A 13,428-nucleotide genomic window follows, 5' to 3' on the forward strand; every position below is an offset into this window, starting at 1 on the left:
TCGGGCGATAGTTCCCAGGATCGCTCCTATCGCCCTTTTTAAAAATACAAATGATTTCAGCACCCCTCCAAGTTTCAGGGATTTCTGCTCCGGGCGCTACAAAGTTACATAGGTGGTTGATGTAGGGTCCCCATACGCTAGTATCATGTTTGTAAAGATCTCCCCGGATCTTGTCTAATCCAGGAGCTTTGCTAGCTTTGACTGACTTTATGGCCATAATTGTTTCTTGTAGGGTTATATTCAGGTTTTTCATAGTATTTGCCGTGATTCACTTGTATGGGAAACATGTGAGTATTCCTGTTATGTATTCATACATGTTGTCGATACTGGGTCTATGCTCTTTTTCCGCATTGTATACTCCCTTTCTTAGACTGTTACATACTTGTTTATTGTACTATTCTCCTTATGTCATTTGTCAGAAAACTATGCATTTATTTGTCTGGGATATATGCGATTACTCCTGTTATATATTCTCACTTATGGCCAATACAGGATTTATGTCCTTCCTCCCTTCCTTTATAAAGCGCACTGATATCCATCTGGATCTTGTTCGCGCTATATAAAGCGTTATAAATAAATAAATAAAAAATAAAATAAAACATTTTTTTTTACCTATTAGTCCCTAGTAAAGTGGTATCTAATATACCCGGGGCCAATAAATTAAATGCTACTGGTGGGCTTGCAGCACTGATTGCGCCACCCACCAATGGGGTGGCTGAGTGGGCTAAAGAATGGTGATGGATTAAACCCAGATCAGTTGACTAGGGGTGAGTGTTTGATTGGCTCAAACGCTCCGTCCATCATCCCCTTTTGTATCGCTTTGTTCGCCCTAAGTGTGGCAGGGTATGCTCAGACGTGAGTCCCTTGCTCACTTGGCCACTAGATTCAAGATAGCCTGGCTGATGAGGATTATGAATCCGAAACCGGTCCCAGGATGCTTGTTTCCGGTCCATGGAAGACATGGCTTGGCAGTTCGGGCTGGACTGTTCCCATGAGGCACAGGGTCAGACTGATTTGCATATAGCCATGTCTGAAATGGGGTGGCTGAGTGGGCTAAAGAATGGTGATGGATTAAACCCAGATCAGTTGACTGGGGGTGAGTGTTTGATTGGCTCAAACGCACCGTCCATCATCCCCTTTTGTATCGCTTTGTTCGCCCTAAGTGTGGCAGGGTATGCTCAGACGTGAGTCCCTTGCTCACTTGGCCACTAGATTCAAGATAGCCTGGCTGATGAGGATTATGAATCCGAAACCGGTCCCAGGATGCTTGTTTCCGGTCCATGGAAGATATGGCTTGGCAGTTCGGGCTGGACTGTTCCCATGAGGCACAGGGTCAGACTGATTTGCATATAGCCATGTCTGAAATGGGGTGGCTGAGTGGGCTAAAGAATGGTGATGGATTAAACCCAGATCAGTTGACTGGGGGTGAGTGTTTGATTGGCTCCAACGTTCCGTCCATCATCCCCTTTTGTATCGCTTTGTTCGCCCTAAGTGTGGCAGGGTATGCTCAGACGTGAGTCCCTTGCTCACTTGGCCACTGGATTCAAGATAGACTGGCTGATGAGGATTATGAATCCGAAACCGGTCCCAAGAGGCCACAACTGGTGCAGGCTGGAACGACCGAACAGGAGCTTCAGGATAGCTCCAGAGCCTCATGGGATTCTTCCTACCACATCTTTCTCCCACCTGTTAGAGGGAAAGGCGGGTCTCCAAAGGCAGCCGGTCTCACGGAGGAGACCGACAACGAGTAAAGGTACTGGGCAGGGGTACCTCAGTTGGGGATCAGAATATCCCGGATGGCGGCTGCACCTGGTGTCAGTTTAACGATGCGGGAGTCCACGTGAAGTCTTCCCACCAACTGAGGCATTTTCATTTTTTTAAGGCCTAAGTACCGGATTGCAGTGGTCCAAGTGTATTCGAGGTACAGGCTAAGTGTACTGATGTGTGATAGTCCGCACAAGACTAAAGGTGGGCGACATGTGCTCCGGATATGTACTGTGGCCAGTGTTTGCTCTTGTCTTGCTGAAGTGGCTATAGTAGGTGGCATACGGTGCAAGTACCCTAAAGAAGAGTGCCAGTATTGCGCTGATGGCAGTGCTCGGGGAGTAGTATGAGCACCTTATGAGTAGTTAGGGTAATGCACTGCGGCTAAGGTTCCTCCCCTAATGCATTTAAGGTGTGCACTGCTACCAGTGGGTTGTGGTGCATGGTTGATGGGGGTGCACAGTGCGTGATGATGTTTTAAATAGTGTGTTGTGCCAAAGAAAAACCTTCCCAGTTGGTACTGGAGATCCTAGCTCTAATGGTAATAGCAGTGGCCTGTTTGGCCCTGTAAGGGTACCTAACCCCTGTAAAGTCATACTAAGTGCCAGATGGCACAGGGTACATAGGTGATTACGGCCTAATGTGGTTCATACCTAAAATGTATGCCAATATGACTTATACACAATGTGTTTGTGCCTAAGGGTTATGCATAATGCGTTTATGCATAAATGTGAATGCCTAAGGTGATTTAGGTCTAGGTGCCTGTACCGATAGTTACAGGTTGTTTTATTACCTACCTGTTCTATTGGTTATGCCAGTGACCCAATTGGCCCTGTAATGTATATAATTCCCTGTAAAGTAATACCTCGCGCCTGATTGGCACAGTGTACAATTGTGATTATGTTCTAATGTGTTTTTGGATAATACAAAGGCTATTTTTGATATAACCTTGTGTGGAGTTTCTGTTGTGTTGTGCCTAGTGTGTTGCTGCTGTGTGAGTGTGTTGGCCAAACGCTTTACACATTGCCTCTGGGATAAGCCTGACTGCGCGTGCAAAGAAACCGGTGAGCGGTGAGCAGGGGTTATCCTCAGTGTGTAACTCCCTTTCCCTGACTAGAGTGGTGGTTTTTGCCTGGCTTAGACGCTTGCCATAGCTAACTAGAAATCCCATTTCTAACAGAGCAAAACCGAGGTTAGAAAAAGTGGAGGAGGAAGCCAAAACGTTTGGGGTGACTCTGCAGAAAGGGCCATTTCCAAAATGGAACCAGTCGAATTACTTCAAGATTGGGGTAAACGTCATATTTCTTCAGGCCCTGGGTGAGTTGTGCTGAGTCATTTATGATGCATTAATGGGGGTCAGTGTGAAGTCTGAATATACATGGAGTACAACAATGCTAATACCCAGATGTGACAGTACAGGGGCTTGAACAGCTATGATGTAGTTTTTGGGATAGTACTCTTTCACTTTATTTAGTAAAGAGAGCTGATACTAGGCCTTCATTGTTTTTTTCCCCAGGTAAATTCAAGTGACATGGCTTATTGCAAGAGTTGAGTTTGGTTCTATCCAGGTCAATGTCATTGGGATAGGTTTTGAAAATGTCTTAAAAATAAAAGGAATTGTTTTTTATTGGGTTGAGGTCAAGGTAGGTACTGTACATCGGGACAAGACCAGCTGCAGGCACTTTTTGATGCAGTGGATGTCTGCAGAAGAGGAGACTTCAAAGTAGAGATGTGTATTGTTGGGATATTGGTGCATTTTGATGCGATTATTGGAGAGTAGAGCCTCAAGGTCTCCCAAGATGTTGAGGACGATTGGAGACAAGGTAGAAACTTGTGGGACTTCACACATGGTAGGGATCTTTTGGGACCTGGATGTGCCCATGTGAAGAAACTGGTGTTGGTTGCGTATATTGGAGAAGAACCAGTGAAGGACATTGTCAGTGAATCCCATTAAAGGCTACCGAGTGTGAATGAGGGTAGGATAGTCAATAGTGTCAAAGCAGCAGGGAGGTCCAGCAATAGAAGGCTCCAGGTGCCACTTTTATCTTAGCCAGGCTGGTGTTGTCTATGCCTTGTAAGGTAGCTGTCTCCAAGCTGCAGAGTAGTCTGAAACCAGATTGATAGTCATGTAGGAGATTGTTGGCACTGATGTAATCTTGGAGTTGAGTCAAGGCTGCTTTTTCGAGGATCTTGAAATGAAGGGTAGTTGAGTGATGGGCTGGAATTTAGGAAGGTCATAAGAATGACTCAGAACTAACTCTTTGCAAATCTCAGAGAGGCCAGAATGGCTTACTGAAACTAAGTATTTGAGTAGAAAGGTATTTTGTGAGTATCATGTTTTGGGTTTTAGATCATGCACAATACATTTATCTATGGTCTTATTGTTTTTGTGAGACACTTTGTAGAGCGACAACTTATGCAAAATAAGTCAAGAAAACCTCAATTTACCATGTTGAATGCTTCCAGTTCTTTCTTCCGACTTTTGTACACTTCATAGTATTCCAATAAACAGCTGTCTGAAAGCTGGGTGTTAAAGAGACAAAAAGGACAACAATTTAATCCAATCAAAAACTGCTATACCCACATTAATTGTACAGTTACTAAGTGACAGCATCTTTTAAAATGGAGCACATAGTTCTATGGAGTGCTACAGCTGATTATGGTATTAATGAAATGTTTCTTTCAGAAGTCTTCAGAGATTTGTTTATTTTCCATTAGAGGTGGGAGATAACTTCCATTTCAAGGCATCAGCAGTTTTTTAGGGGTTTACTTTATACTGTGGTACATGCTTAAGGCCCTGGGCTATGTGATGGTTTTTGGAGAACATGAAGATGACTTTAAAAACACATTTTTAAACACAATAGACAAATGCATAAAGAATGCCAACTATTGTAGAGGATATAACATCTACAAATTACAAACCTTGTGCTTGCAAACTAAACAATTCCCCTCACAACCTTTACAAAACAGAAAACAAAACCCGTAATGACTGTAAAACCAGGAACAATATTGGATAATCAAAGTAAACATTATTCACACATGCAGGTTTGTCAATATTGCGCGTAATTTCTATTTTAAATGTGCATTTCATAAACGTTTTGCCAAATGTAAGACTATTTAGCATTCCTGGTAGTCAAAAATCGTATGTCAGTGATACATCGCTAAAACGATTAATGGTATAATTGCAGTTTAAAGTGGAAACGCCAATCAAACCTTAACACTGAACGCACTTGTTGACTGAGGGACCAATCCTTGGCGAGGGACTCCTCGGTGCGTTGTTTAGTGATTCCGGATATGGAAGGTACGGCGTGTATCTATTTAGAAGCTGGAAGAGTGCTGTCAACATATTCAGCGCATTTAAGTTCACAGTCCTCGTTATTATTCATTGGCATTTGTATGGAGCCATGCTGCATTGAGTGCGCAGACACGGCATGTCACGCGCCATAACGCGACCTTTAGTCTCTTAGATCACCCCGGAGAAGAAGAGTTTAAGGATTATAATTAGAAGCCTAAATGTGGCTAAACAACGAGTGGCAGCCTTGAGGAGAGCAACTTATATTATGAAATGCAAAGGGAGCGTGTTAACCAGAAGAAAAGAAGGTTGTATAACTACTGTGCACATAATTAGCGAGACCTCAATTGGACAATGCACCCAATTTCAGCTGACAAAGTGTCAGACCTTATATGTGTATGTGGTGAGATGGCAGCTATGCTCTGTGTGTATCCTGTGCAACCAGCTCCCACACAACACTGCCCCCTGCCGACATCCACCACATTCTCATCCCAGCAACTATCCTTTATATGAAGGTAGCTGTGACAACATTGATCTATCTGCTGCCCCATAACACTCCATTTCACCTGAATGTAACTACAGGTAGAGAGTGGCAGAAAGGGCAGTGTGTGTAGCCAATCTGCAGTCTCATCAGGGGAGCACTGAGGCTGAAAGGGAAAGCAATGGGCCTTCGAGACTGCAAAGCAAGTTTAAACAGTAGAGTCATACACATAAAAGAGGTCTTACAGGCATGCTCTCTAATTACTCACGGTTAGAGAAGACCTGATCCAAGATTGCCACCACAAGAGAGGCCGTCTACAGCTGCAAATAATGATTTCTATTTGCAGGTAACCATATTAGAATAATAACCAACTATCAGGGGCGTATTACAAAAAGCGCCACTGGGGCACAATGGGCATGTGTGCCCTGGGACACTGGTATTACAGAAGGGGCCGCAGACACTTCTGTAATAATGATAGCACTGGTGCATATGTAGTGCCAGGTGAAGAGGCGAACATGCCTTTGGGAGATACACTGAAAGTGCTCCACAAAAAGCTGACAGACTTTCAGTGCCCCTCCTAAAGGCAGCACTCTGGAGGGGAGAAATGGTATCCCATGGACCTCCACCCCCACACATCCCTTTGCAGCCGGGTGCAGTTGCTCACTGCACCTGCCTGCTAGGGGATCTCTAATCCTTCTTGTAAAAGCAGGTGGGAGCCATCTGCACTGTGAAACACGGAGCAGCTTTGAAGTAGACGCTGCGTATGTCACTTGAATGTGCTGCCTAGACAGCAGTGGGAGTTTGTGGCTGTCCTAAAAGCAGCACATTCACCGTAATAGGGTGCACTTTCCCTGTTTGCGTCCAGCGCCCCTGTTTAAAGGTGCGCTATGGCACACACAGGGAAAGTGCACTCATATCGTAATACAGACCCTGGTATCTATTTTTGATATAAACAAGTAATTAAGATGCATGTGATAGAGCGCGCGAGGTCACCCAGCCAATGATTACGCCGTTTCCGGCTTCAGGGCCCATATACTTTCAATTCACACTACTCATTGACCAGGCGACTTCACGGGCTGCTACCAATTGTGTGTGTTCCCTACTGTTATTATTTAGTGTACCCGACTTACCATCCACCGACACGGGTACCTATGACTTCAATGGATCAGGGGCCTAGCTGTAAAAGGAAAGGCAGCAAATGAAATTTCAAAATGACATTCAATACTGTTGTAAATGACCACGGACAACTGGAAGTTTAAAATGTTTATCTAAAGTTCGTTTTCTGAAAACATGAGATTTACAAGAATAAGGCAATCGATAATCAAGATAATGAAAAGTACATAACTATAGAGAAATAAAGTCAGAGTAATCATTAAAATGCAATAATGAGATGCAAAGGAAATATGCTATGCATTCAAGGCAGGAATTCTTTAGAAAATCTAAGTAAGGTCGTTCTAGACCATATCAGAAAATGACAAACTGCAATGCAAAATATGATCTCTAAAAGGTAGGGTAACATGAGAACATATCAAGAAAAATTATGCAAATGACTTTACGTTTCAATAGTTTGCGGCAAAAGCATGGAAAATCAACGTATGCAAGATGTCTCTTTATTTGAGCAAAAGACAGAAATATAGAAAGGTGCAAGTTTAAAGAAACTTAGAGCAGTATTTACCTAGACTGGTGTGGAAACCAAACCCTGGCCACGGGTCTGTTAAGGACAGGAAACCCTCAAGGAAGGTTACCCTTCAAAGGACAGCAGGTGTAGAATGGACACCCCGGACAGGACAGGATACCCTCAGATTAGGAATCAGGACAGGACCTCAGGACAGGACAGCAAACCCTCAGGACAGGACCGCTCAGGACAGGACCACACCCGCAGTTTGGAAGCAACGCCTGCGTTCCACCCTCTCTGCAGCTATCGATCAAGACCCCGATTGGGTCTGCGAACTCCCAGCAAAGTGCTTCGCCAGCACTTTAAGGTTCAGTAAAACCTTAGTCTATGGTCAATTTCGGACAGAGTGCTCCGCAGCGCTCTGTATCTTCAGTCACCTATTGAGTACGATGGGTCAGTGACAGGTCAGCTAAACCAGACAAGTCGGACAATTCCCTAGGTGAACCCAGGGTAGATATACTCTTTTGGGTCAGTGTACCACCCCCCAAATGTTGCAAAGTGTCAGAATCCCCAATTTCGATTGGTCCTAAGGTAGGCTTTGGGTAACACACCAATCATAACAGTCTATTTAGATGCTACATTTACATATTTGGGTACCGCCTAGCGAGATTGGGGTTCCCATGAGAAATTGTGCAGAAATACGAGTGACAATTTACATTGTTGCCGAGCTAGGACAATTGTCTCTGTTTTCCTGGGTTTTTCAGGTCAGTTCTCAGGAGCATCTTGCCCATCACTGCCAGCTGGCTAAGTTCCATCAGCCAAAGTTGTCAGGTCCCTGGAAAAGCGATCATGCGCAGAAGGGACCTCCAAGATGGCTCATCGGTACAGACAGACCCCCATTCCCCGCGGTACATGAAAAGTAAGCGAGAACAAATTAATACATAGAAATAACGTTATGAAAACACATCATTTGGTTTTGAACTTTCAACTTATCACTACAAAATATACTTATGCAGTCTAAATGTTAGCTACACATAACATACACAAGAGCAGTGGCACGAGCAGTACCATGTTGTAGGCAAAGCTATGAATTACGCATGCGCATAAATTTCCCTCCACTTCTGCAGACCCGTCAGGACACGTGAGTGTGGCTGACGCATGCGCAGTAACTAAATACAAGCGGCGGCCATATTTTACGGACACGGATTAAAATCATTAGGAATACACATAGGCAAGCTTCTTAATCCTTATTCAAACTAAATATAAACGTTAGTAAGACGTACACTTATTACCTTGTTACACCTAGACGAGGTTCATGACTTCGGCAAGGTCGCAAAATATGCGAAGCTTTGCTTCATCAATCCCCTCTTTGATGATATTTACTATCATCACAAAATAAATGGAACCAGATGCCAACTTTTCTTTCACACTTTATACAGTTCTATCTCTTCTAGCAATCGCTCCAGCTTTTCTCGTTCAGTTTTGGTAGGGTGAGAATTCTTCACCTTTTTATAGATCTGATTATTCATCTCTTCTAATTCGAGCTCATCCACACTCCGTTTCACTCCTCTTGTATTTTCTTCTCTCGCATTCACCTCATACTTCTTTGTGTGTTTGCGGCATTTGCAACAGACAAATATGAAAAATAGGATGAGACCTATAATTCCAATTGGCATCAGTACTTTGAGCAATAAGCCTTTACCTATACTAGCGAACCAATGACCTACATTTGAGAGACCATCTGCCAGTCTCTTCCAGGCACTATCAACCTCGAGTGGTCTGAGTTCCTTTGCCAAATTAGTAATGTTTCTCACATATCTTTTGAGCTGCACACTTTTGTCCGGAATATAAGTGCAACAATGTTGCGCCTTCAACATCCGGCAGACTCCGCCCTCTTTCGCCAATAAGGTATCAAGAGCAAGTCGATTCTGCAAAACCATTGATCTGATCGCAACCATTTCGGTATTAACCAGCAGAAATCCATGAGCTGTCTCAGTCGACAACACATCCACTATAGTGGACAATTTGCAAATTCTGTGAGTGTTCAGAACCACTCCCACTCCAGGTATCAGTGCACTGAAAATACTACCCATAATTTCACCTATACTTTCTCTTTTACTACGCACTAAGCCATTAGTATTTTCACTGCTTCCAGCAACTCCATTCACATGGTATATTTTCGGGAAGACAATGCCAAAATAGCAACTTCCATACCAGTGATCCGGCAATTTGAAATAAGCCTTGTCCCCACAAATATAATAAATTCCAGGAAACACAGGCTCTGACCCATTTTTGAAACCCCAACCTCCAATTACCTTGTAATTATGTTCGCATTCACTGGAACCAATGAAAATTTTATTATAATAGCTAGTCTTCTCGCGGTGAAGACATAGCTTGCCTTTCTTTTCAAAATCCAGCAACAGAGCAGGACCCGCCCCACCAGTTGAGGTGCCTTCCATGTTCTCTGCCCACTTTGGCTTTTTCTGACTTTCGTCATTAGCCTTCTTTTGTATTTTAATTCTCCTTTTCTCTGCCATGTTTAGGAACATCTTTTCTTGCTCATGCAAAGAACAAGTCAAGTTATCTCTGTGTGCGTCAGCTATGTCGATATTACCTATTGTTAGGAAGTAATCCCCCATGTATCGTATTGCGTCACTTTTGGTATGTACAGGATTCAAGTTCCCACGTATAGGAAGCTCAGAAAAGATCACGTCATTATTAGAGTAATAGTACTGTAACGGTCCTCTTTTGTAAAAAAAGCTAGCTAAAATGCTACAGGAAATTCCGTATGTCAGTGGCAAGTGATGGTATGTCACGCCTTCAGCTACAGAAGTAGGTAGCTTCATGCAGACATAGCAATCTTCAATTTCCATAGTCTCTACATAGTGTATTACCAAGTTTGCGAAAACATTTAAGCGTGTCCTGTTTTTGATTCTATGATAGTGTAGTTCTTCCTCATCTGATGCTTCTAAGTCTTGTTTTGTTTGTCTCAGTGCTCTCTCATGTCTAGCTACACTCTGTGTTGTCAGCTCTTCACTGTCAGTATTTACAATTTCAGTAGGGACAATATTAGTATCTTTGCTTACAGCAAAGGGAAAGAAAATTGTTAGTCCTATCCAGAGTAATATCAGGACAACTATACTACAGACACATACCTTGCAGCATGTTTTGCAACAGCTGCGACTAGGTCTACCATTCACGTTTGAATCAGACATTTTGGCTTCAGAAGAAGTTTCTCAACCCCTCTTTGTGTCTCTACACAAGTATCTTACTTTGTGCAAATTCATGGTGGCTCTTCTCCCTCTTCGTCAGAGTACTCAGGGACGGGCTCTCCGTCGCTTACATCAGTGATATCGAGATCTTCAAGTTCTTCTAACACAAGTGTCCATTCAGGTGACTTGTACTTTTTGTTTTGTCTCTTTATCCGATCACTCCTTCTCTTGGAAGTGTCTTCTGGTTGTTCTGCTATACGAGCACTTCTCCTTTCTTCTGCACGTTTTTCTTCTACTGTTTTTATTCTCAATCTCAATTTCTTTATGTATTTAGGCTCAAGATGCTTTCTTTTCTTAAGTCTTTTGGTTGGTACTTGGACTTCGTTTTCTTCTCTTGCCCTCTTATTTTCATTAGCTTGTGGCAATTCTGCTTCAGTTTCTTCTTCTTCTATCTGACTAATTCCAGGGCTAGCATCTGTTTCTTCTGCCTGGGTACTAATCTGGCCTTGTTCAGGTAATTTGTGTGTTTGCACTTCAAGTGTCTCTGACTCTATTTCCTGAACACGTTCTTCTAATTCTATCTGATCCCGTTCAAGCACTTCGATCTCTGGACTTTCTTCTGCTTGAACTATTACACTATGTCTAGTCTGTCCCTTCCCGATATCAGGTGTCAGTGGAGGAGTATCAATCACTTGTTCTGTATTCCTCTCTTGATCAAGATCCTTCACTTGTTCAGTATCGGGCACTTGTTCAGTCTTATTCACTTGTTCTGTATCAATCACGTGCTCTGTCCCTGTCTGACCTTCTCCTTCCTCAGCTTTGATGTGAATCTCAAGAGTCTGAGGTTCTTCACCTGTGCCTTGCTTTTCCTCTCTAGTCCACTCTCTACCTTCCCAAAGTCGTTCACTTGTTCGGATGGGGTCTTCGGTGAGATCAATCAAGGGAATCCACTCTTCTGGCCATATGCTTGGCAGCTCGTCTTCAGCTACTTCTGGCTCAGCTTCTTGGACCCCTTCAGCAGGCTGGACTCTTGGTAGTTCGTCATCAACTATCCTTGGGCCAACGTTTGCTGATTCTGCAGCTTGACTGGTACTGGGCTGTACGTTGTCAGCTACTTCTGGTCTGGCTCCTGCAGAGTCCTCTGCTGGACGCCCTTCTGCTTCAGGCACTTCGTCTGGTGGTACCTTCTGGGTGTGGCTGGCGTGTATCCAACGCGGAACCCCTGCACACTTGACTGCTGTGGTAGTAACCAGAATCACCTGACGTTTTTCTCCCCACCTTGGCTCCAGGCAGCTCTTCCGAGTATGCTTCTTTATCTTCACCCAGTCCCCCGGGACCAGTTTGTGGAGAGGAGTCGTTGGATTGAGGATGGCGTCTTCTCCGATCTGGCGAGAGATAGAACGCACTTGGTCACCCAATCTTTTGCAGTATTCAAGCACCAAATCATCAGTAATACTCAACAGTTTGCTTCCAGGCACCCATGCTTGTCTCATCACTCTTCCCATAATGATTTCATGGGGACTTAGGCCTGTCTTGCGATCAGGAATACTTCTGAGTCCCATCAGGACCAAGGGTAGGGCCTTCACCCAGGTTAGTTTAGTTGCATCACACAGTTTTGCTAGTCTGTTTTTGATAGTTCCATTTATTTGTTCCACTACTCCAGAAGCCTCTGGACGGTAGGCACAGTGAAGCTTTTGGGAAATTCCAAAGGCCTTACAGAGTTCGTCGATCACTGCATTCTGAAAATGTGAGCCTTGATCTGATTCAATAGTGACTGGAACCCCGAACCTAGGTATCAGTTCTTTTAATAAACACTTAGCTACTGTTTTTGCGTCATTTTGGGGAGTAGGGAAAGCTTCCACCCACTTTGAAAATAAACAGATCATGACAAGGACATATCGTTTCCCTTCACAACGGGGCATGGTGATGAAATCAACCTGTATCCTTATAAAGGGACCCCCAGACCTCCCAATTTTCCCCAGTTCCACCACAGTCCTCTTCCCTGGGTTCATCTTTTGACATGACAGGCACCTCTGGCAGAGGGACTCTGCTACTTTCCTGAACTTTTTACTGTACCAAGTCTGTTGGAACACTAGAATCATGGCGTCCCTACCAATGTGTGATCCTTCATGTATCAACCTCGCCATTGTGCTAAGTAAGTGTCTAGGCAATACAGGCATACCAGTTGGACCTAAAATGACACCATCCACACGTCTTGGTCTACACCCATCGTCCTTCCACTTCTCTCTTTCTTGCCAAGGCGCCGCCTGCTGCCACTCTTTCACTTCATCCCATGTAGGCACTTCCTCAAACACTTGAAGTTGGCAGCTGGTTCCTGGCCCCCCTCGTTTTGGATTTACAATATACCGATCTCTTGCGCACCATTGGGCCACTCGATCAGCATAATCGTTTCCCAGTGATACCTTGTCCATGCTCTTCTTATGAGCAGCACATTTTACCACTGCCAGTTCCTTTGGTAACTGGATTGCCTCTAAAAGGTCTTGGACAACTTTTCCATTTCGAATAGGGGTACCTGATGAAGTCAGGAACTCCCTCTGTAGCCACAACTGGCCAAAGTCATGCACAACCCCATAACAGTACTGACTGTCAGTATACACTGTTATGCGTATGTTCTTCCCAATTTGGCAAGCTTTTATCATAGCAAGACTTGATGTGATATAGATAACCTGCTTCCTCAATTTTTTCTAGGGACACTACCGCATAGGCAGCACTCAGGCCTCCTTGTTCATGCCTTAGACATGAACCATCTACAAATAGTTCTTTATCATGCACAGGCAATGGCGTTTCCTTTATGTCTGGGCGTGGCTTGGTATTGAATTCTGTTAGATCAATACAATCATGTTCATCATCCACCCCCCCTTCCATATCCTTTGGGTCGGGGAGTAAGGTGGCTGGGTTCAGAATACTGCACCTAACAATGTTTACATTTGCAGCACCCACAAGAATCCTCTCATATTTAGTCAGCCGACTAGGGGTGAGATACTGAGTTTTTGTTCTGGTCAACAAAATTACCACTCCATGCGGAACATACACAGTTACCGGA

The 13,428-nt window shown here is 44.0% G+C and overlaps 1 protein-coding gene across 1 annotated transcript in view; it reads right to left on the reverse strand.

Moving 5' to 3' along the window:
* METTL25 (methyltransferase like 25) overlaps positions 1–13,428 on the reverse strand; it is a 690,484-nt gene that overhangs the window by 62,296 nt on the left and 614,760 nt on the right. Inside the window, exon 10 of the mRNA XM_078674227.1 lies at positions 4,213–4,287. Coding sequence (XP_078530353.1) covers positions 4,213–4,287 — 75 coding nt within the window. The remainder of the gene's footprint in view (positions 1–4,212; positions 4,288–13,428) is intronic.

The sequence above is a fragment of the Lissotriton helveticus genome, chromosome 1_1 (genome assembly GCF_964261635.1).
Source record: "Lissotriton helveticus chromosome 1_1, aLisHel1.1, whole genome shotgun sequence".
Taxonomy (NCBI): domain Eukaryota; kingdom Metazoa; phylum Chordata; class Amphibia; order Caudata; family Salamandridae; genus Lissotriton; species Lissotriton helveticus.